Below are 26,060 nucleotides of genomic sequence, written 5' to 3'. Positions count from 1 at the left end.
GCCTGCAAAACTTTTAATTCTTGGAGGGTTTTTTAGAAACTTGTTTTAGAATGTGACTTGTACCTCACAAGATGAGTTTTCACAAGATGAGTTTTCACAAGATGAGTTTTCCCAAATGTTAGTTTTACTGACTCTTTTCTATATGCTCATGTTATGCATCATATTGACCTTTGAGTATTTTATTTGACCTTGTAATTCTCAAATTCAGTGTTTTAAACTTAAAGACCAAACAGCCTATTCAGTTCTACCAGTGATTTTTCCTTAAAATTTTGTGTGGAGGTATTTCATGATTTGAGGAACAAAATATGATGAAAAATATTGGGGGTCACCGACTTAGTTTTGTCACTATAGCAACCTCAGTTTCGTGTTTTCCCTAATATTAACATGATAATTGCTTGTTATCTTATCTCTAAAAAAAATCCTTTATATCAAACCTAAAAGCATAATTCTTGTTTCACGTTAAACAGTAGATTTGTGTCTATCAAATACAGGTTCAAGAGTTTAAAACTCTTATTGTTTTGATCTTTAAAAATATATATGATTTATTTCATTCCCGCCAAAAAAAACAACGTAAAAATGAAAAACGTTTCCAGTATTAAAAAATATCTACCAGTGATTTCTTCATAAAAATTTCAAGAAGGAAAGTGCCATGCGTTCTCTTCAAATTAAAGCAAAAAAAAGTGTATGTCACCGACCTTTCAAAAAAGTTATGAGTAATTTTCATGTTTTTTTCTCGTTCGTTTTGAAGAAAAGAGTTGTCTTTCTTCAGAACATTGAATCTGACGTCATAGTACAAGCTTTCCTTGCCGGCGCACTATTTGAAAAAAATCGCAAGTTGGGCGTTTGAAACCCCACATTTAAATTTCAAAAAATACTACATTCACCAACTTTATTATCCGGTAATACAAGAGATAATATGCATGTATCAGTATCAGATCTCATGATGTTGTTGCCGCACATTATTAACCTTCAGAATCACCATACGTCGGAATGAAAAACTGTTTGAAATAACTTTTTACGCCGCTTTTGTTAGGAAAGTCTGTTTTTGTCCTCAGCCCCTCATTAGCAAAATTATTGCACTGGCTAACTTACAGACTATTTGAGAAGTTTGCTCTAACGCACTCATTCGCTACTGTTGACAGACGGACAAACATAAGCATCGACGGACTTCTTAATACCATTATTTTTCCCGACTAAGACGAACGTATAGAAATTATTCCATCTAGTTTGTGAATTCATTATTTCTGAATATTTAAGATATACTGAGGAAATTAAAATTATAGGTATAATATATGAATTAAAGTTTTTGATTCTAAAACGTTATACATCCATTTAGCCTATCATAAAATACAATCCCTGTTATTACTACCTCACGTGTTTTGAATAAACGAGACAGTAAATATAAAATACAAAAAGTTTTTAATTCAAAAATTAATTTAGAAATAATTTTCTGTTAAAAACTACAATGTAAGATTTCTCAAAACAGGATAAAATATTATGAATCTAAATTGCTTATTTTGGGAATTAAAACAAAGACAAGGTTGTTGCCGGCATTGAAAAATCGAAATTTGTTTTTAATCTTTCAGGTCATTGTAGCTTAAAGAAAGTGAGAAATTTTATGTTGGATATTATTCTTGGAGCAATTGTTTTTGTCATTAGTTAAATTTACAACAATTTAGTTTTAAACACCGAATTTTTTTATTTTAATTCACATTTGCTGAGTATTAATTTTAATAATATGTTTTGCCTTACAGCTTATTTCATAATGCTTGTAGAGTAAAGCTTTGGTTGGCTTCCTTGCTTTGTTTGTATAAATGTTTATTCAAGTTTTGTAATTAAGAGTGACATCTTCATATATAGGTATGTAAAACTGTATATATGATATTTAAATTCAATTGGACGTTATCCCAATATAATTATAAAAAATATATAAACAAGGCAAGCAAGCTAACCAAAGTGTTGCTCTACATGCATTAGTAAATTAGCTGTAAGCTTCAGTGAGATCAGGCGAAATCTTTATCATTTCTACTTTTTTGAAATGAAACAAATGACAAACGACAATGAACCTTTGTCATAAGATTTTGTCAATTTAGCAGTATAAATAAATTTTAACTTCATTGCGAGATCGGACATTATTTTACGAGAATCGTCAAGCAATAAGTTACATGCATACGTTGCCAGTATGTCAAAACTTCTAGAAATTATTGTTTATCGGCCTAACCTTCTGAATACTCAATTTGAAAATCACATAAGTTCAAATTATAAGCGTAAGACATTAAAATTTACCAGTGTAAAGTTACACAGGCGTACGAGATTTAATCCGATTTATTGCGAACCCAATGAAAGTTTTCCACAGTGCCATCTCTATCTTGACCAGGTATTTAAACTTTTGCAAGTTCACCTGTCCTATTGAATGAATACAATAGCAATTTTTCTCTGTGTAGTTTATTCACTGGGACCTTTAAATTTCTTCTAAGAGAAATCTATCATTCATTGATTAAATTACCTGTGTAAAAAAAAATTCTTATATATAGACAAAAATACTTTTTTTATACTCATTAATTGCGTGTGCTGATGTATTTATTCAATATTAATAATATATTTTCATTCAGTTTAATATAAACATTGATTCAATCATAAAAAGTTGATTTCTAACAAAAGTTTTATCAATGTTCCTATTGAAATTTGATTTTTTTTTGTTTAGTTATAGAATACATTTAAGAAGATCTTAATTTGAAACATCATTATTTTCAAGTTCTTATTTATGTCAAACAAATTTTTTTTTAAAAGGAACAATGTTGAAAGTTTTGTCAGAAATCAAATTTTTATGATTGAATCAATGTTTATATTAAACTGAATGAAAATATATATTATTAATATTGAAAAACTACATCATCACACGCAGTTAATGAGTATAAAAACAGTATTTTTGTCTATATATAAGAAATTTTTTTACTCAGGTAATTTAATCAATGAATGATAGATTTCTCTTAGAAGAAATTTAAAGGTCCCAGAGAATAAACTACACAGAGAACAATAGCTATTGTATCTATTCAATAGGACAGGTGAACTTGCAAAAGTTTAAATACCTGGTCAAGATAGAGATGGCACTGTGGAAAACTTTCATTGGGTTCGCAATAAAAAAAAAATCGATCTTTCATTTGCGCTGATTTGATTCCTTCAATAGCGCCTATTATATTTTTTTATCACTAGCCCGATACTATATTTAATTTACGAGTAAATATATGTACACTGTACATGTAGAAAACCTAGAATTTATACTGGTAATATATGGAAATAAACAGTGTTTCCTTATGTTTTAAGATAATTTTGGTCATATTGTTCGTGAACTTCGTTTTGACACGAGAAAGTTGAAAAAAAAGCAAGAAAAAGATGGACTTCGTTGTTGGCAAGTACAACAAGTATAGAACAGATGAAATGACAAGAAACAGATGTGTGGCATACAAATTCTCGGCAAGAACAGATAATAATTCATTGTTTTACGTTTTTAGTGATCTTATTGGAGTGCTTTAAAATAATTCATAACATATGTACAACTGGCTAACAAAAGAGGTTTACATGATAAATTAAACAAGAATGTGTCCATAGTATACGGATGCCCCAATCGCACTATCACTTTCTATGTTCAGTGGACCGTGAAATTGTGGTCAAAACTCTAATTTGGCATTAAATTAGAAGGATCATATCATAAGAAGCATGTGTACTAAGTTTCAAGTTGATAGGACTTCAACTTCATCAAAAACTACCTTAACCAAACACTTTAACCAAAAACTTTAACCTGAAGCGGGACAGACGGACGAACAGACGGACGAACGAACGGACGAACAGACGGACGAACGAACGGACGCACAGACCAGAAAACATAATGCCCATAAATGGGGCATAATAAATGGGGCATAACAATAACTTTCACCTATAATTTACCTGTACACAATCGGCGCGAATGAAAGACAAAATCTACGCAAGTGAAAGAAAATAAAAATGAAATGCAGATCGGGGTAAATGCAAAAAGTCGAGTTCAAAATTTATATTTTATCATTTTTATTAGAACGAAGGTTAAATATAGTGTAGTTTCATTTGTGTCCATTTGTGTTTAATTTCCACTAGATATCAGCGCGACAATTAATTCCTCTTTTCTTGGAAGACGTATTTTTTTCAAAGCGTACACCATGTTGGAATCCATGAAAAACGCGAAATAGGACGTTATAATTTGACGTTTTCTCATTGCTAGAAACAACGTCATAGAGCTTTTATGTCACTACCAAGTTGCGTTAGTTGATGCGCATAAACAATAGGCTGTTTGGTCTTTAAATCCAATACATAATGTTGACTATTGGTGTGGTTACTGTAAATTCAGAAATTATTGTGTGCATTTATTATTGCGAGTTTTTAAGAATGGACAAAAATGAGAGATTAATTATTGCGATTTCAGGAAAATCTGCATAGAGGTGTATGTATCAGATATCTGAATGCAAGTTCTTATTACTGCATTACTCGTCCAGTCACATTATTCACTAAACTTTGCAAAATTTTTGAATTTATAGTAATTTTTCTCATGACTGAGATTTACAGATAGTATTTTCAAATTTTGTTAGGTTGTTGGTATATTTATTTATTTAGTAGGATTGTCAGTTTGATTTGTAGTTGAAGATTTGTGGTTCTCTTCGGGAACTCGGACTTCCTCCACTAATAAAAACTGGCCGTAATGATTAAGCAAAAAGTGATGAAAGTGGCATTACACAATAATAATCATTCAATCTGTTTGAAATGTGCATGCTATGTGATATGGGTTTTTTCATAGGTGCTAACAGTTGATTCAGGTCATTTTGGACTCTGTTGGATAGTTGTCTCATTTACAATCATACCACATCTCCTTATTTTATATTTTTATGTGGTGCATCAAATTGACTTCAGTATTTGTTATTTTATTTGATCTTGTATTTTATTAACTTTATTTAGATAAAACTTAATTTTGAAACTTTGTGTTACTTGGTATTTCTCAAATTTCCAAATGGTATTTTTCTTAGACTGGAACTAACTTATACTAAACTTTGATTTACTGCAACTTAGTTTGACCAATGGTTTTTCTCAAATTGAATTATCAGTGATTTGTGACTTTTTCATGTTAAAAGCCAAGATTTTCATTGAATTCATTAGACAAGCCAAGATTTTCATTGTTTTCATATGACAAGCCAAGATGTTCATTGAAGGAATTAAGACCTTAAACCAAATACACCATTTTTGGAGAGTTAAACCTTCTCAGCATGTTAGGAATGTCAAGATCTTGTTTTGTCCCTTGAAAACAACGAAAATCTTTGCTAGTCCCATGATAACAATGAAAATCTTGGCTTGTCCCATGATAACAATGAAAATCTTGGCTTGTCCTATGAAAACAATGAAAATCTTGGCTTGTCCCATGAAAACAATGAAAATCTTGGTTTGTCACATGATAACAATGAAAATCTTGGCTTGTCCCATGAAAACAATGAAAATCTTGGCTTGTCCCATGATAACAATGAAAATCTTGGCTTGTCCCATGAAAACAATGAAAATCTTGGCTTGTCCTATGAAAACAATGAAAATATTGGCTTGTCCTATGAAAACAATGAAAATCTTGGCTAGTCCCATGAAAACAATGAAAATCTTGGTTTGTCCCATGATAACAATGAAAATCTTGGCTTGTCCCATGATAACAATGAAAATCTTGGCTTGTCCCATGAAAATGATTTAGCAATCCTGAGCAAAAAACATGAAGTTTAACAATTTACAGGACTTAAAAAAGATAAATAAAAATAAGGAGATGTGGTATGATTGCCACTGAGGCAACTATCCACCAGAGTTCAAATGAAGTGGTTGTAAGCAATTATGCATGTATTTTTTTGAAATTCAACTTATTCTTAAGAGGTGCAACAGAGGAAAAAGATCCTAAATAGGATACAAAAACTTTTCTTACCAACTATTCATGAAACCCCAAAATCATGGTTACCATGGAAACAAATAAATCTTCAGTAGTTTAGTAAATGAGGGGTCATTTCAGCATTAATCATATAACCATTTCCCCAAAGATGTACCTCTTTTTCAGTTTTGCTATACCAGTATCTTTTCTTCACACAGTAGTTTGACATATTTAATAACAAATCTTTTATTGTACAAATTCTATACATCTATAGTTGTAATTATGTAGAGTAAAGATGTGTGACAAATTTGGTAAGCCTTTATTGGTGAGAAAATAAATGTTTTCAGGTTTCTGTTTAGAACACAAATATACATCTTTAGTGACTAGAAAAAAAGAATAAAATGTGGGGTAGATTGTGTTTATCTGAGGATATCAGGTATTGAGATGGTTTGACAGCTGGAATAATTATTTGTGTGAATGTAAATTTTATGCACTTATAGTACGCACCTGAAATTTTGAAATTCAACTGGGGTACAATACAAAAAAAAAGGGGCCCAATATTGGGGAGGGCACCATTTAAATGTATGCAGCTGAAATGTAAAGGTGAACTGGTATAATAAAAGATAGGGGGCCAGATATAGGGTAGGGCACCAGTTAAGGGTAAGCATCTGAAATGTTATGGTGAAGTTCAGGTGAACAGGTGTAATAAAAGATGAGGGCCAGATATAGTGGAGGGCACCAGTTAAGGGTATGCATCTGAAATGTTATGGCAAATAGGTAGAATAAAAAATAAGGGCCAAATATATGGGAGGGAGCTGGTTTGAAAGGTTTAAGCATACATCTATGGTTTAAGTAAAGTTAAGTTAAAAAAGAAAAACATGGGAGCAAGATATAGAGAAGGGGCTCAAAAGAAGGTAAAAATTAATATATCAAAAGAAATAAATATAGGGATTTCAAAGGAATCTCCACAGCGAAGGTATCTACTCTAGATTTTGGACACTTATATTGTGGGATTGTTGTTCTTTCGGTGTTCATGTTCTCATTATAACAGACTCACAAAAATAAGAGTCAGTTTACTTCTAACAATATCATATACCTCAGTTAGAATTTTTTCTTTTTTCACATTTGAAGTATGTTAGACATGGAGTCGAGAATTGACTTTATATTGTAAAGTATAAGATGGTATGGTTACATGATAAGTCGAAAAGAAAAGGGATCACTGTTGACCTAAGATTGTATCTTGAGTACAGATATATTGGTGTATTTATTGTTATGGTTCAATACAACCTGCCAGAGGGATATTCTATTGTCTACCTGTATTTGTACCTATCATAAACAGCTGATTTTTACCTGGATTATATTATTTACCTTGTAGATATAAACTTTAATGAATTTATTAAATACATAAAAAAATTGGAAAAAGTTGTTAAGATATGGACTTGCACAATTTCCTATTTACTCAAGCTTGAGTTAAACATTCAATTCACTGGAAAATTTTATTAGTCAATTTGTTGACGATGTTTTATTTATAGACATTTTGGGAACACGGAACTAGACAAGGTAGGTTTGTTAATGATTTATACGTAATTGTATGGAATGATGTTCAAGTTTTTAAATTGAAAAAATATTGGTTGTAAAGTTTGAAAGTTTATGGGGGTATTGTATACAGGCATGAAAGTTTATGAGAGTATTCATATAGAAAATGAAACCTCTGTAGACAGATGTCATTTTTTTTGTGTCTATCTGCCATGATTATGATCTATACTGCTGTAAAACTGAAATAAAAATTGAGTAAAAGATTAAATGAAGTGCTATAAAACTAAAATAAATCTGGATTTAGATAATTCAAATAAATTGTTATCTGAGGTAGAAGTGTCCAATCATTTTTAGAAACGTAAATTAAATTATTTTTAGTTTAAGGGGAGTGAAATTTTTTCTGAGAAAGAAATTGAAACTTAATTAAATTCAATTTTTGAAAAACTTGAATTTACGATAAAAATAAATTTCTCTTTTGGAATCAGAACTAAATAGAAACTTACCTGCAGATTTTTAAAGAAAAAGTTGGATAGGCATGAAATTATGATAAAAATACTGAATGTTTGTCAAAAGACATCAATGGTCATATGTTTCTTTTAGTGATATACTGGGGATTCATTATTATTCGTTGGGTACCAATTTTCGTGGATTTCGTGGGTAAAGGGGAACCACAAATTAAAATGTTTAACGAAATACAAATTTGCTATAGGCTTGTATGCAGACTTTGGCAAAACCATGAAATTAAATATACATGAAAATATAATTGTTCCGTAATCCAAGAAAATTGATACCAACGAAAATAAGTGAATCCACAGTATATTATCCACCTTGCAATATGTTGTGTTATGTTTACGCGTCGTTTTTCGATTTTTGCCACGGCGTTGTCAGTTCGTTTTTGACTAATGTCAGTTTGATTATCCCTTTGGTATCTTTCGCTTCTCTTTTGCAGCAGTATTTAAAAAGTAAGAGTGTGCACAGTCCAGCTTAAAGCAGTTTACATTCATATAAATTCAACGTCATTTGTGTTATTTGCTGCTTAGCGGTAAGGGACTTATCATTTTTACCTGGGAGGGGGGGGGGGGGCTGGTCAAAATGTAGGGGGATCAAGTTTTTTTTCTGTAAGTGGAAAAGGAGGATTTTGCTTGTTGAAATTTTGGCATGTTTAATAGAGGGGGGATCACATTTTTTAAATGTTTTTAAGCGGGGGGATAAAATAAAAAGAGTGAAACATTATGGGGGATCAAGCAAATTTTATATGTTTGATTTCAAAATGACCAGCCCCCCTCCCAGGTAAAAAATGATAAGTCCCTAAGCATCCATCTTCTCTATTTTGATTCAAGTGTTACTGATAAGTCTAATGTAGACAAAAAGCGTGTCTGTCGTCTGGCATACAAAATTAAAAGCTTTGTATTTTTGATAGTTTGCACGCACATAATTCAGCATGCAATAGGTTGGATAATACTTAGGAGTAAAGTGAAATAAAGACCTGTGCATTAAATACAGAACAATGAATAAAGTGATAGATGATCCATTAAAACAGGCATTGTCAGCTGTTTTATCCCAGTATTGAAACAGATGATTATCACCTGTTTTACCTCTTATCTTTTCGATGCAGTTTTACCAGGATTTATTGTTTGGATTAATTTCCTTGTTGATGCATAAAATATATTGACATACCAGAAGGTCTACATGATACATACACCTCTTTAAATCATCATATTCAAACGCACCTTCAATGCAATTTAAACTGGACTTTACTTATGCTATCAAATCACTGCAGCTGATCAGGTTGTTCTGATTTGGTGTCTGAAGTACTTTTCTGGATTTACCTTATAGAAACACTCAAAGCAAATGACTTGAAAGCTAAGGGAGTAACCTTTTAACTTCAAGGGGGGAATGGTTTTTCGTCTGAGTCAGAAACATTTTTTCACGCAAAGCACGAACATTTTTTTTAGTTTTTACGACACTTATCAATCAAATTATTTTTTGACTCTGAAAATGAATCTGCTTGACCACAATATTTGTTTTCATCAAATTGGGGACCAGAATACTTTTTTTTAGGAAAATACCATAACCCCCCCCCCAAAGAGATGAATATTTTTTGATATTATATAAATCTTATTAAAAATATAATACTGTATAACATTTGATAAGAAAAAACCCAACAATTGTGCTAATTATATAATTAGGAAGATAAGATCATCTAACAGTGTAACAGTTTAATTTATGGCCTCGTGTACTAGATGACTAGATTAACAGAATATTGTAATAATATCAAAATTAATAAAATCTAAATATTAATTAATATTTCCTGGTCAAAAAAATATTGCAATTAAATATGAACTGACTTTTTTTTTTTAGATTATTCTTTCTTCTTATTATCAAATAGATGTTTGTCTTTACTTGTCAACAACAATGAATTGAACAAAGAATTCTTTTATGCTTAAATCAAAATGACATATATTGAAGCTCAGTGCCAAAATTTGACACACCAAAAGGTACCAGCCACTTTTTTTTTCTTGCTAACTTCATTGCTAGTAAAATATAATAGATTAGAAATAAAACTCCAATGAATTTATTTGTTAGTGCTTTTATTTTTTTGATATATGACTAAGTGTTAGTGCTTTTATTTTTTTGATATATGACTAAGAAGATGTAGAATATAACGTCAATTAGACAGCAACTGAACGCTAAAAATAACTAAATAGCATCTGTAGGTCAACAATTGGTAGCTATCTTAACAATATGTCGCGATATACCCTTTTTGTGCTGAGGTGGTGTAAAGCAAACACCAATCAATCAAATGTATTTATTTAAAGCTCTGTGCTGAGGTGGTGTAAAGCAAACACCAATCAATCAAATGTATTTATTTAAAGCTCGTTGCAAAGAAAATGTTATATGAAATGACACTATCTGTTATGCTGAAGGTCTAATTACAGCTCTCAACTACCAGTAACTCTTTTTGTCTTTTTAGTCTCTGTGAGAAGTTATAATTGAATTTATGTAGTTAAACATAATACCTTAAGCTGGTATAATTATTCATACTTAAACCAAATCTGCCATATAGACTTTTTTTCATGTCTCGGGTCTCTGTCTCATCTACATCCAATTCACATCTCCTTTTACTCATATTTTTACCGAAAATATCTCATTGTTTTATTGATAGAATGAAATGTTTGTTTGTAAATAGGCACTGAAATTGACATTTCAAGAGGCTGTTGGTCTAGAAGAGGTTATGTCAAATTTGTGGTTCAATGTTTTAAAAATGGTCACATGACCTGGACTGTTTTTCTTAAAGATTATTAGTTCTTTTGATAAATTTTTGTCCTTTTAATGATTGTGTCAGATAAGAAGATAGTTTGTGTTTTCTTTGTGGATATAGTTAGCTTCTTATTCATGAATGTTTTTGTACCCAGATAAGAGAATGTTTTGTTTGTTTTGTTCATCTAATGGCTGTTTTGTCATCAGAAAAGAGATTGGGATTAGTATTTTGTTATCCCTATAGATTGTCTACTTCCTGTAATGTTATTTAGGTTATCTTTTGTAAAATATTTTGTCCCAAGAAAAGAAACTAGTTTTAAACCAGTACCTAGTTCTCTTTTGTCAAATCTTAATGCTTTTTGTATTTTTAGATTTTAGTGTTGATCATAGATCTTTGATAGTAACTTTTTTCCACTCTGAATGATTTAGACCTTGATAGATATTGTATGGGCACCGTTGGATTGTTGAAGAGCTGAGATACTTTTGGGTTATTTGTGTCCTTCAATTGCCTTCTCATTGACATCACAAACTCTTTATATTTATATTAGGTGGTTGTTTGTAATCTATTGGTCCCAGTATTGATGTGAGGGGTGGATCCAGGATTTTAGGTTAGGGGAGGGGGGGGGGGGGCGCAAACTTATATTTTTTTTAGGTAAAATTATCGAAATATTTTTTATTAAGCTGAGGACAACCCATGCTTTGCAGATGTTAGGGGGCGCACCCCAGCCACGCCCCCACCTGAATCCGCCATTTGTGACTGTTCCATGAGTTGCTTCTCATATATTTAGCTTCTATTTTGTTGAACATTTTGTCACCACAGAGAAGAGACAGGGATCATTAGTTGCTGTAAATATTTTGAATATTCCTTGCAGATATCTTACTGTAAATCTTACTGTATACATTTATTATTGTGATTTCGACATGACAGACCAAATTGTGAGAAAAAATATGGCGATTACAGGAACAGCCGCAAACAATTTTATGTGTCAGATTTCAGAATGCGAGTTCTTATTATTGCTATACTCACTCAGTCACATTATTCGCAATAACAAAAACTTGCAATAATTTCTGAGTTTACAGTATATTGAGGTCATCTTTTGCTGAATATTTTGTCACGGTAAATATTTTTGATATTCATTAACACATATTTGAATATTCATTAATGCATACCTTATGTGGAGATAACAAGTTAATGACAGTTGTAATGATATTACCTGGACATGCTGTCAATGACCATAGATAAATTACTCATTCAGGTGTGATGTCAATACATTTTTTACCTGTCATTGACCACATGTCCCACAGGTGCGATGCATATTTTATTTACATGAACTTGTTGACCACAGATAATAAAGTTGAGATATCTTACAGGTGTTTGTAACATTATCTTTGTTATTTATTTACATTAGAAGAGAATGAATTATATCAGAAATAAAGAAAGAAATAATTTTAGAGTTAACTCCCTTTGTTCATGAGTTTAATAAATTGGAAAGACCCTTATTCCACTTTCTCTATTATGAAAATGTATTATTTATTTTATGTTTTTATTTAAAAATGCTAAAAAAGAAGTTGCATCCCTAACCCATAGTTCAGAAATAAATAAGAGCATTTAGAAATAAATGCTTAATTCCAGTCTAGACACAACCATGACAAATTATCTGTAAAAAAAAATTAGATGTTTCTGTAAAATTAAACTACATGTATATCTTTATCTATAAATGTTGATCAGCTGGTGTTTTTATAAGATACTTATTCAGCAATGTCTGATGATCTTTATTACAAAAAGTGATTGGTGATTTAGATTTTCAGTCAATTTTAGATAACTGTTTACACCCAGTATCTAAGTGATAAATGTCTCAATAAAGACATCTAATTGTCACCTTACATAAGTTTATAGTAGGCCCCATAAAACTTATCCTGTTAATCAGATTTATAACCTTTGATATGTATGGACAATAAGTAAATAAAGAGGGGACAACTTGTGTCAATGGCATGATTTGTAAAGAATTTCAAAGGTCTAATTTGTTGAAATCAAGGACTTGAGTAGTAAGTAAGATTGGAATTTTTGTGCACTGTTTGAATAGACTGTATTCTTGCTATACAAATCCTTGGTTGAAATACAAGTTTGGATGGATCTAAATATTTTTTTAAAAAGTTGAGTTGAAGAAGGGGGATTCCAGCTAAATTTCCATCTACTTGTATTTCTTTATCATGATTATTTTAATTTTTTTGGGGAGGGGGGTTCCAATGAACTGACATCTCACCACCTGATCAGCAAAGAAATATGCGGTGAAACCTAATTGTAAACTGAAGCTGTTAAAGCTGTCAATATGTGAACCTGAAATTATTGATCTTTACAAAAATCATGTGCTCAAAACACAAATAAATTTCCATTGAGACTTTTAAGGAAGAAGAGTACAAAGGATTTTTTACTTTTCTTTCTAATTTTGTTAAGGTTGTTGGTAGATTCAATGTTTTTGTGGTTGGGTTGGTGTCTCATTGATAAGTTTCCCACATTTCCTTTTATTCCTTTCTTCTAAAATAGCTCACAAACGAGGCTGGTGAAAATCTTTATACTTCAATGTTTCAAGTTTTTTTTTAAACTTAGAAAGTACAAAAATAAACAATTTTTATAATTAAATGGTTTCTTTACCAAATTTAAGATTTTAGATTACTGCATGTTGTTTATTAACGTTTCTTTTCCCCCAAATTTGCTTCTTTTCTTTTACCTAAAATAACTTTCAAAGTATTTCAGTGAGAAGGGATGATGATTTAAAAAAAAAAAGATAAGAGCAAATCAAGCTGAGATTTTTACATTTTCATGTAATTAAAAGATATAAATCAAAGAAAAGGTTGAGTAAATCTGGAATTAAGGAAGATAATAGCAAAGCTTGACTGGATCTAAAACAAGGCTGAGATTGAAAGAAGGAGAACATTAGGTGAGATCATACAAGATTCTATAATTAACATAGTAAAACAGCTGTATGATACGATATGACAATGTTATAAACATCTTCTTTGTGTCAGATAATAAAATAAACAATCAGACAAACATCTGTACTGAGGCTGGGGATGGAGGTATGATATGATGATGATATTAAAAAAATACTGAGTGCCAGGACACATATTTGCACTGAGGCTTAGGATGGACGGGTATACATGTACTGCAAACATCTTAATTTTAAAATATAATAATCTTTTCCTGTTCATACTATAAACTTATACATACGGAGAACAAGGGTACAAGTATGGTCTGATGATTATGTATATGAAAAGTCAAACAAAAACATCAGGGCAGGGGCAGTGATGACGACAGAAGAGAATAACCCCAGTCCCCTAAGATTTTAAAATCTCATTTATTGCCTTTTTGGCAGATTATGGCCAACACCAAACATTACACTTGCCTCTTGAAATTATATTAATATCAGCATTCCCAGTGTTTCTTTTCCCACAAGATTGCAAGTAGTGCCTCCATATTTTCTCAAGTAATATCTATGTTATAAACCTCTTCATTACCCCACAAGAAAATTGTCTTTGTTATATAACCCCACAAGAAGTTTTTATTATATTGCAGTCCCCCATTATCCCCCAAACAATTCCTGTCTATTATATTCTCCTGGTCTTAAGAGGTTTGTACTTTTTGCATAGATGTTTAATTAATCTGCTCTGCCTTAAAGTTTCAAACTGCAATTATTTATGAAAAAATTTGTTTATGTATATCAGACTATATCTATATAACATAATATGTCAGAATTCTGTTTTCACAGAATATTTAATGATATTTAATTATTCATTATGTCGATAAAGAATTAATGAAAACAACATGCTGATGACATTTTTTTTTTTGCTTTAACTGATGTTCTTGATTTAACTTTAGGATAATGCAGGAAATTGAAAGGGACTGTAATTATAATTTATAATAGTCAAAGTTTTAACTATTTTGTGGGGTTCTAAAATTACATGCAAGGTCATCATAGCTATACCAAACTTATCTGAATGCTACTAATAGCTTAGGGGTAAACATAACAAAAAAAGGAAGTGGTATTGTGAAATTAAAGAATGTAATTAACACAGACATAGTCTAAAGAGAGGACATCTGGTGTATAATTTGTCTATTGGACATTTTGTATGATATGTTGTGGTTTAATTTCAGTAAAAAATCTTTAGATTTTGTTAATAAAATTGAGTCAGAGGATTCAACCATAGAAATGTCATGTACACTTTTGGGCTCCCCTTTCTGTTAATAATCTTTTGCTGTTAAAAAACATTATTGAAGTTTAGATTTTTTTTTTTTTTGTTTCAACAAAAAAATAGCATGAAATTGTCTAGCTGAACTGTATATCTTTGAGCTTTGAGGAAATTGTAGTCCTGCCTGAGTCCTGATAGACCACTTTTGACAGACGTCCACGGTTTAGTTACTGTTATGAACTTTTAACAAGTTAGATAATTTGATATCGTGTTATAATCACACCCATATTATTTTTTGAAATTTAATATTACAATTATCGTACTGGTCGTTATACTTAAGTTTGCCATCTTTATATTGTTTGTAAAAAAAAATAGGGGTTGCGAATATATAATTATAATATTGTGAAGTGATTCAGGTTACTGTCAGATGCAATGGTTTAGAATATCCATCAGTTTATCGGTAAATATTTTTTTACGAATCATCTGTGACATTTTGAGAGATTGTTTTTCCCTCAGGTAAATGATTGAAATTCTTCACCGGATAAAGTCCCCAGTCTTGTGATGCAATACCGCATAAACTAAAGTAATTACACATCAGTTGATTGAAATCTTTTTATGTCTGACTTATCAGTGAAGTGTAAATCTTTTGAACAATCAAACTCTTTTCCTTTAAATTAGTATTTTGCCTAATTTATTTAGCCATGAAGCTTTAAAGATCAATAAACTTACAGTTCTCTTGAACTATTAGACAACAAAGAAGTAGACAAAATGTACTTTAGATTATCTATATTGTAAAAATAAATTGGGTCTGAGTTTCCTTCAGAAAAGCAGAATCTGGCCCATGTATTGACATAGGGTAGGGTCTGGACGGGTTCCTTTGTTTCTTTTTTCTTTAATTTTTTAGACCTCTTATCTTTATTCTTTATTTATTTTGTCTATTATTCTCTATTCTTTATATTTCAACACCCCATTATTCTCTATTATGTATTTTTTTGCCTATTTTTCTTTATTCTGTAAACCCCACTCATACCCTCATACTGTGTATGTGTGACTTGGAGATGTCCTGTCCAAAAATTAGATGGTCGAATGAAAATATATAATTATTTACTAATTTTGATAGTAAATATATGTATAATAGATAAATGGATCAAACCCAAAATATACACATTTTATTGAATAAATGGATGTGTGTGGACACATACATCATTGAGACAGCAACCCAGTGACACAAACTTGCACAAGACATCTAGAGGTCAACATAAAATTGAGAATGGATATGGGGAATGTGTCAAAGAGACAACAACCTGACCAAAGAGCAGAAAACAGCTGAAGGCCACCAAAGGGTCAACATAGTCTTTCAACAATTTATAGAAATGTCTATAAGATAAGAAAGGTTGTTATTCACAAAATTAGAGCTCTAAGAAGGCATATAGCACATAAACAATATGATTAGAAACTTTAACTATAAATATATAAGCTTTAAATTGTCGGAAGTCTAAAAAATTCAGAAACTAACAAAGATCTGCAACCAGTACTAAATTCCACATTTAAAAAAATGAATTAGACATAAATTGATTGATTGATTGATTGGTGTTTAACGCAACTTTCAACACTATTGTGCTATTTCGTGGCGGTCAGTTTTAATTGGTGGAGGAAGCCAGGGTGGCTGGAGAGAACCACTGACCTTCAGATAAGACTGATCACTTAAATACCTTATGCCTTTGTACATGTGGAAAACAACTTTTGTTTAGCTTACCCATATAGGGTAATGGTGAACATGCATTGGTTTTATAAAATGTATTATATAAAAACCTAAATTTGTGGTCATAAGAAACCTCTTATAATGAATGATGATTGGTTTTAAAGTACTTTTCTATATCAATCTTCATTAACAATAAGGGCAAACATTTTTAGCAGTATGCCCAGTAGAATGCAAAAGTACAGCCAAAACTATTAAAGGTGAATTTTGCCTAGTTTGCCTAGAAGAGTAAAAACTTAAGGTTTTTCGTGAAATGTAAAAACTTGAGACATTTTATTAATCAAGAAATTGTACATGAAATTGTTAATCTTGAGTTATCTCCCCTTTAAAGAGCATTTTCAACTTATGTATGCTATTATTGCATCTTTTGAGTATGAGGATATGCAAATCCAATATTTGATATAATTGCGATACAAATTCACTTTAAAAAAGTTAATCTTCATGATAAGATTGTCAGAACATTACATAACATTCGAAGAAACGAGAAAATTCACCGATCGTGCGAGACCGTCACCCTCATGGGTAGTCAAGGTCGATAAACACCCCTTAGTAGTATGAGATGATTCTGCAAATTTGCTATAATTTTGATAAATTGGTGAATCTGTTTTATTGTAATTGATATATATATATAACTAGAAATTAATATTTACTGAATACTTTTCACATGTTCATTCAAATGTCAATTAAATCAAAATATGCTCTCAAATAACGGGAAGCGGTTTTGTAATAAACAATCAAATATAATATTGATAAGAAATGATATACCTTTATCATCATGAATTTTAGAAAATATAAATAGATGTTATATAGATTGAAGGGTATAACTTTCAACATTTTTTTTCATACATCTGATGTTTAAATTCATTGTATATTGAATAGAAATTTCAAGTGTTCTCTGTTTAAAGTGTTGATTTTGTATAATATATATGTAAAGGTGTTTATTTACAAAGTCAGATTTCAAAGGAACACGTTGGCTTGATGTTTAAATTATAAGGGTCAGTGTACGATAGGACTCGGTCAGAAAGTTCTGAACTTTTTTTTATGTCAAATTTAGGTTGTTCCAAGGTTTTTATTTATTTGCTAATGTGCACAACATTTTATTCACATCTTTTTTAATTTTTCAACGATGTAAAGATTGACATATTGTATAGAGATAGAGATTACATATGTTCAATAAGATTGAACTTTGCACCTTATTGTTTTTTGTTGTAACACAATGTCTGATATATGTACTCTGCTCCTTGTGAGCCCATTTAAAGGAAAATAAAAACATCTTCATCCTCCTGTATGATATAGACAGTAGTCTAAAGTTGGGGGATACATGTTGTAAATGCTTGAAGATACTTTTTTGTAGTTCAGGATTGCTGTTTTATTGAATTTCTTTTTATTTTATTCATATTTTACAGGAGTTATAATCTTCAGACAATGAAATATCATTGGTTCTTTAAAAAAAAAATATAATGATGGTTAGTTATACATGTACTGAAATGTTTGTGACATAAACATTTTTTTTATGAAATAATCGTGTTTTCCTTCATGGATATAACAAGTTTTCATTAAATACAGTTTGAAGTTACGGGAGAGAAAGTTTTTAACCAAAACAAAAATAATTTCATATACACCACAAGCAATTAAGTGGTTGAATAAATGGTCCTATTTTGTATAATCTTAAAGGATTTCTTTACCACAAAAACAGCAATTATAATCATTATATTGCTGTGAACCCTGCATCATACCAAATATGAATGTCTCTTTTTTATATTTGATCATTGAAAAAATAAAAATAAAAATTGCACTTGCTCACACCCATTGTTCCTTTGAAAAATTCAATAAATAATATGATTTTTTTTTTTACCAAGATAAAATCTCAACCTTTGAATAGATTAATGCAGTCTAACAAAGTACAAAACATTTGTGAGACCATTGTATCTGATCAGGGGAAGCAACTCAACTATATGTTTTTTATATTGATAATTGATTGATTGTTGTTTGTTTAACTTCCATATTTCATGCTGGACATTAAGTAAATAACACCCAATCAGTCTTTAATCTTTTACCCATCAATAAGTATTACAATTGTACTGAAAATGGAATATTTTCAAGGAATTGCATTTTTGTGATTTCTTGTTTCAAACCTATTCCTGAGGCTTATTCTTGTCCCTATGTTCTGATCTGCCTTAAAAATGAAAAGAGAAGGCATGATAAGGCCATTATTTTTGCCGCTTGAATCGAAAATTAAAAAGTATTATCAATCTTATCAATCTACCAAATAACATCCATTCAGATGTTTATAACACATCCGTCTGACATATATCATTATTCATAGTATTTGCTTATAACTAATATTAATTTAGGTGTCAAATATTTTTTGAATTTAATGCAAAACTACAAAAATGCTGAAATAGCTTAATTTTGAGATGGGTCTGAGATCTTGTAAATATTATTTAGATATGAGCATCAATCAATATCTAAAAAGATATTTTGCTACAAAATTTATTTTATAATGATGTTAATGTATGTATAAAACTTTTTTGGTATATAAAGCTGTTGCTCATAGCTATTTTGTCCAAAAATAATGTCCAAAATGGCAATTTTAAGTCAAATATGTCAATTTCAACATGTTTATGATATCAAGGTGACAATAACTAGTTACCTTTCTGCACTGAAGTGTCCATATTGAATTAACCTTGTCATTTATCAATAAAATTAACATCATTTTAAAAGGCATGAATAAGTTGGCTATTTTTCAATTTCAGGGGCTAAAAAATGGGTCTTATCATACCCCCTCCTTCACAGATTGAATAATTTTTGTAGTTCTATCTTTATTATGAAATTACAGACAATAGACCTCATAGGGAAAATTTCCCCCTATACAGTTTGTCTTAGAAATAAGTGCACACAGCCTCTTCCTGTCATTAGAAAAAAAAATGCACCAGGTATTTGAAAAATTTCAATATGCTTGTTTATTTTATCTCAGTGATGTCTTGCCCAGATGTGTATAAGTATTGTGTCATAATTCTTGACAAAGATAATTTCATGCTTGGAATGAGTTTGATCTGTTCTATAAAAAGACAACACCTGAAATACAGGTCCATAAATATTTTTTTCTTAAATGATATATAGATAGATAGACACCTGTCTGATGCCAGAATTAATACACACCTGAAATCTGCTGCAATATTTGTATCTCCAGGTAAAAAGTGCATTATAATCATAGTTTGTATTGATTCTTATGAAAACAGTTTATAAAGTTTAATGCAGTATAATGTAAGTTTTTATAATAATGTCATGGCTGTCAAAATTATCACAACACCTTTTTCTTAAAATAAAGACACAAGATCGCACAAAACAGTTGCTGTTTCTTTTTCTGCATTTTTTCAAAAATGATTTCAGAAAAAGACATAAAAGATTTGGCATTGGCATTTCTTAATCTAAATAAATAATAATAAGTATATGTCTAGGTTATAAGGTTTTTTTAAGATGAGAACTCTTGGTAAATATTTACAAAAACAAAAAGAATATTTATTTTTCCAATCGTGGGCCCATTATGATTTTGAAAGAGGAGAGATTTTCTGATATTCAAGGGGAGAAAATGAAGGACTAAGTGACCATTAAAATATGGACACACATTGAAAGTATGAGTGAATAGAAAGTAAAGTAGGGACAAAGAGAAAGAAAAGTACAAGTGAAGAGAAAAAGAAGTATGGATGAATAGATAGAAAAGTATGGACAGAGAGAAATAAAAGTATTGATGGAGAGAAATAAAAGTATGGGCAATGAGATAAAAAAGTATGGATGGAAAGAAATGAAAGTATTTGGGAAAGCAAAAGAAAAGTATGTGCAGAGAGAAAGAAAGTATTGTAAAATGGAAATAAAAGTATGGGAGAAGAGAAAGAAAAGTATGGATAGAAAATATTGACGAATAGAGGGAAAAGTATGAATGAAGTTGAACAGATAGAAAGTATGAGCGAACAGAAAGAAAAGTAATGACAAAAAAGATTAAAGGTACAAACTGTATCTTATTTACAGCCTTGTGACTTGTCTACTCTTTTAACAATGGGTTTAAATATTCTGTGATTCTATATTACTGTAAACTGGAAAGGAAAATTTCGAATATATAAAGTAGAAGCTTCTCAGTTCAACTGCTGTTAAATAAGAATTGTTATATCATACCTCCATCCTAGCCTCAATCCAAATGTTTGCATGTTTGTTTGTTTTGTTATCTATACAAAGAAGATGTTGAAATCATTGTTAAATAAGACTTGTATTATTGAATACCATCACTTGGATAAAGGAGAGGAGTTTATTTTTAAGTTTTGACAAAATTGATGATACTTTTCTATTAAAAATTGTCAAATATTTTTCTTTGTCCCTCTGATTTTGGTTATTACCCTAAGGGGAATTCCTATAAATAGAAATTATTGTGTCATTTTTTTATAACTAATTGTATTTTAATGGGTTTTGATTGAAATTGTTTCTTGAATAGCAAATGATTTATGATCTTAAGAATATAAGAATGATCTATAATTATATATTTTGACTTGCCCAGAAATTTGAGCTTGAGACTTTGAAATTAGTACAAATGTAAATTTGCATTTAAGATCTGCGTTTGATTACTGTAACATTTTAACTAATTATCTGCTTATATAAGTATACCATACACTTTGAAAATAATATCAAAATCTTGAAAGGATATATGGATCAAGTAACTTTTAAGTGCCTGCATAAATTGAAGACCCCCCTTTTGATTCTATGCAGATTCTGCGTTTGATTGGAGGTAGAAATATTCTACCTGGATTTAGATTCCCTTTTAAAATTCGAAGGGGTATATTCTGCCTATGTGGAGTGAACTAATGTACATACCTATCCATCATTGGAACAGGTAACCAGTTATACTGTTTACCTGTGCAATGATTCACTGTGCTGAACAGAATGGATGAGATGGGTTGTGTAAAACATTAGTAGAAGCATGATAAATGGATCTAGTCGTCAAAATATTTGTAAAATAATTTATAGACTATTTAGGAATAAATAAACAGAGAAATTTAAAAGTGCTTATGATATTGTATTTAAAGTGTTTTAAATAATATTGTGAGTGGAGTTACCAGTTGTCTGAGAGTTTTATTACATGACAGTTTTATTCATCAGGGATTGTAAAACGTTTTTCTCTTCATGGACTTTTATTCATCAGGGATTGTAAACACTTTTATTTTCTCTTCATGGACTTTAAGATGACAAACACTATATACACTTAAATTTGTTATGATAGTGTAAGTTCATATTTTCCATTCATGGGATTAGACTGATGACAATAGGGAAACATAGAATATAAGAATTAAAAAAGCGATGATCTATTTTTTTCTTTCATGCACTGAAATATGATATGAATTTTTTTCTGAATTAATTTTTTAATTATTTGATATTGTAAAACTTTGGATTTTGTATGTGAATTTGTCTTGAAGAAATGGAAAAAGGAGGCTGAAGTCAATTTTGAAATTTAAAGACTTGAGAAAATTATCTGTTTATGAATTTGAATTGAAATGAAGGGAACAATGGATTACAAATTACATCAGTATAGAAAGGATTTAATTGACATTAGTTCTGGAGAATCAAATGAGGATAGTGACCAGTGTCCAGAGGAGTTTATGGACAATGGGCAGTGCCCACAGAAATTATTAGACAGTGAGCAATGTCAGGAAGAAAGGGAACAAAAAGAAATAATCAGAAATTCAATGCATTGGGATGAATTTTTTGGTAATATAATTTTACATTTTTGTATTGGGTTTTAGTGGTTTTGACATTTGATTGAGTTGTACATGATGTTCAGTGACACATTTGAGACTTGAATTTAGAAACAACAAATTTTATTAAAAACATAAAGGTCTGAAAGGGACAGTTGGAAATACATGTAGTATATTTTATAAGTATTGGAAATAATGTGAATCAGTTAAAAGGAATAGATTTTGATTTTAAGATTTTTGAGGTGGAAATTATGTTTGCTGAACAAATCATAATCACGTTTGGATGTCTTTATTTTGAATATTCCTTGATCCTTTAAAAAATCTGCATATTTAGAATTAAATCGCTTAAAAAACCAAATCATTTACTTTATAAAGTTCTGTTTTGTTATTGTTTTTTTTCTTGTTCTTTCTTCTTTTTTTAAGGGATAAGAAAAAAGGGGGGGGAGGGGGTAAATTTCAAGCAAATGTGTTTGCTGTGTTTAAAACTGAAATGAAAACAAGGAAATTAACGTTATATCAATTGGTACCTGTATATATATAACTTATCTTCTGGAATATCATAAAGAAGATGAGTTTTACAGAGATCAAGGTCTTGGAGCGCATCTTATGGTGATAGAAGATGAATTCACTGATTGCATCTGTGTGTACAAAAAACCTTTATGTAATAATTTTCACATCTGATATGAACTTTTCATGTAATATGTCTAATAAAGATAAGGCGATGAAAGCAACCAGATAATGATGGTGGCAAGGTTAATTTACATCAACTTGCAGGGAATTGTGGGATTTATTCAAAGGGGTGTAGTCATATGAGGGTGTGGGTACATAAGGCAAAAGTATAAAGGGTTTTGTGGGGGGAGGGGTATCAAAGGGTCGTAAAATGGGATGCAGTTTGTAAGGTAGAATTAAAAAAGGAAAAGGGGATTTATTCAAAGGGGTGTTGGGGGAATGAGTAATAAAGATTGATGTTTAAAGGGTATTGTCGGGTTTATTCAAAAGGTTGTAGATGGGTGTTGGTTGATTAAAGCGGAAATAAAAAATTAAATGGATATTTATTCAAAGGGGTGTTTGGGGTGTGAGTAATAAAAATTGAAATAAGAATATTGTAGGGATAATAAAGGTTGAAATAAGGGTATTGTAGGGCTAATAAAGGTTGAAATAAGGGTATTGTAGGGCTAATAAAGGTTGAAATATAATGGGTATTGTGGGGTTTATTCAAAGGGGTGAAGTGAAGGTGTGGGTTAAAAGGTTGAAGGTGTAGGTTTATCGTCTTTGCCTTGGGATAACTCATACAAATTGGCCCTCCCCAATTTATTCATCATGGGGAACACCCACTTCCATTTACCCTATCTAGATGGCAGTTTTAGTTAGGTGTTGGTAATGAGGTGGGACAAAGATTATCTTTACTAATCTGTGAAGGATATGGGGGTTTACAGGGAGGGATTGGGTGAAAATTTTTATCTACATAAAATAAAGATAGAGGATTTTGAGTTTGGATTGGTATACTAGTACTACATACTGTGGATTCATTTATTTTCGTGGATACCAATTTTTGTGGTTTGAGGAAAACTTGCATATTCGTGTATATTTAATTTCATGGTTTTGGCAAAGTCTGCATACATTCCTTAAGAAAATTTGTAATTCGTTGAACATTTAAATTCGTGGTTCCCCATTACCCATGAAATCCACGAAAATTGGTATCCAACGAATGATAATGAATCAACAGTATGAAGAGATTTATATGAATTGATCTTAATTGAGATGATGATAAGTTTATAATGAAAATAATGCACTGAAATCAGTTACTTTAATATTTATAATAGTATATTACAACCCTCATGATTCCATAGGTTACACTGGTATATAAGGATTTAGAAAGAACAAAAAATTGTATAAAATAAACCCAACTAGAAGGGTTTCTTGAAATCCCCATGAAAACATTATAAAACAAATAAAGGTAATTGTTTAAACTTAGCTTGGTTTTCTTTTAATGATTTAATGCAAAACAGGTGACATTCAATTCGCTAAATTTTAAAGACATGAAAGAAGCAGAAACATGTTAATTTGTAGCAATTTACAAATGTTGTATAGGATATTGAAAATATGTTGAGTTATCTCCCCTATTTTCACTTCAAAGATGATAAAATACATTTTTGTCAGTGTTTATAATCAATAATTAATTTCAAAGGAATGCATGTTTATTATTCTTGAATAGATAAATAAATAAAGCATATTTAATGTGTGATGCCTGTTCCTCAACCTTAGCACTAGGCCTAGAATGCAGTTTTTCTTGTCCACAACATGAGGCTCATGATGACCCTAGCTAATATGACATGTATTACCAGTAGTTTTCTCAAGTTTTGTTTGTTTACATGTCTCTAAGTTTGCCAGCCTCCATTTGTTTTTGTTGATGGAGAGAGAACTCTCTATTCATGCATTACATCTCTGTATTGTTTTAACACAGTCAGCTATAGTCAAGTGTATACGGTGCCAGCGGCAATGAGAAGCGAATTATTAGATTTTTACTCTTCATTAACTTAGTAATACAAAGCAAGGTGAACAATTAGTTATGGCATGCTTTGGTTTTGAAGTATTTTGTGGTTTCTCCTACTTCAGCAATAATTTGTTCGTAGAATCAAAAGAACAATTCTCGTTCATCCAAGTATTGTGTGATTTCGCCTACTTCAGCAATAATCAAAATAATATACCCTTTCATCCAAGTATTTTTGACTTAAGACTTGTAGAGTGTAAATGAAATTTTCCTCACTGTTTCCATTAATACTAGACAATTTTCTGAATTTTTCTCTCTTTTTTTTATTGATTTTCCTGAAAATGCCTGAAATAATTGCCACTGGAAGTTAAGAAAGCAGCAATCAATCAATCTGACTATTAATAGGCTTCTTCATTCTACAATCTTTGTCAATGATCTGCTTCCCAAACAGGAAATAAACTGCACAGAATATCTAGCATTTTCATTTATTTTATGGACTTAGCAATGACATCAATCAAAGATGATAATTACACTTAATTATACTGATAAAGATATTTTTAAAAACAAACTAATGTTTTGGGAAAATTTAAAAACAAACTAATGTTTTGGGAAAATGTATCATTAGAAAAATTAAATGCAGTTTGTATATATATGTGATACATACACTCAAGGACATTGTAAATATGGAGGCAAGCATCAGACTTTATAAGTGCTAATGGGTCATATAATATCATAGTTGGGTACCTTCATTTCCACTTGTAGGAAATATTCAATCAAACTTCTTAATTCTTTACAAATATGACCTTTTAAAACCTATAAGTAAATTTTCTTAAAAAGGCAAAAAGGTGTTGAAGCGAAAAATGTTTCTATATGTTCTTTCCACCTCTTATTGGATTATTTCGGGATAGAGTAACTTTGACACTTTTATTTCTTCCTTTTGTCAAAAGTACATACCACCAACAAGTATTGAAATTGGAGTGATTTAGTGAGGCAGAAATTCTATATAAATATTGGACATACTTTACAAGGTCAAAGGGTCACTGAGTGTCCAGTTCACATTCTTATACTTAACTGCCCATATATTACTTGTACTCGTAGATCTAAAAAAAAAAAAATAAGATTTGAATATAAATTAAACTTGACTGAGACAGCAAAGCAACAACACAA

General features: G+C 30.5%; 1 protein-coding gene across 4 annotated transcripts in view; it reads left to right on the top strand.

Annotated features, from left to right (window-relative positions):
- The window catches only part of LOC127739135 (uncharacterized), a 157,243-nt gene that overhangs the window by 12,385 nt on the left and 118,798 nt on the right, over positions 1-26,060 (top strand). For 2 of the 4 annotated variants that reach the window (XR_008000302.1, XM_052250725.1), the window contains exon 1: positions 21,557-22,415. The exons of 1 other annotated variant lie outside the window; for it this stretch is intronic. Coding sequence is in view for 1 of the 3 variants with exons in the window: in XM_052250725.1 (XP_052106685.1) it covers positions 22,202-22,415 (214 nt within the window). In the remaining 2 variants the exon portion in view is untranslated. Of the gene's footprint in view, positions 1-5,984; positions 7,478-21,556; positions 22,416-26,060 lie in introns of those variants that run through there. One more of the 4 variants, XM_052250727.1, reaches the window with a different exon arrangement.

Source organism: Mytilus californianus, unplaced genomic scaffold, assembly GCF_021869535.1.
Source record: "Mytilus californianus isolate M0D057914Y unplaced genomic scaffold, xbMytCali1.0.p SCAF_4, whole genome shotgun sequence".
NCBI classification, from domain to species: Eukaryota; Metazoa; Mollusca; class Bivalvia; order Mytilida; family Mytilidae; genus Mytilus; species Mytilus californianus.
The sequence above is the reverse complement of the archived record's forward strand: the minus strand, read 5'-3'. Positions and strand labels throughout refer to the sequence as shown.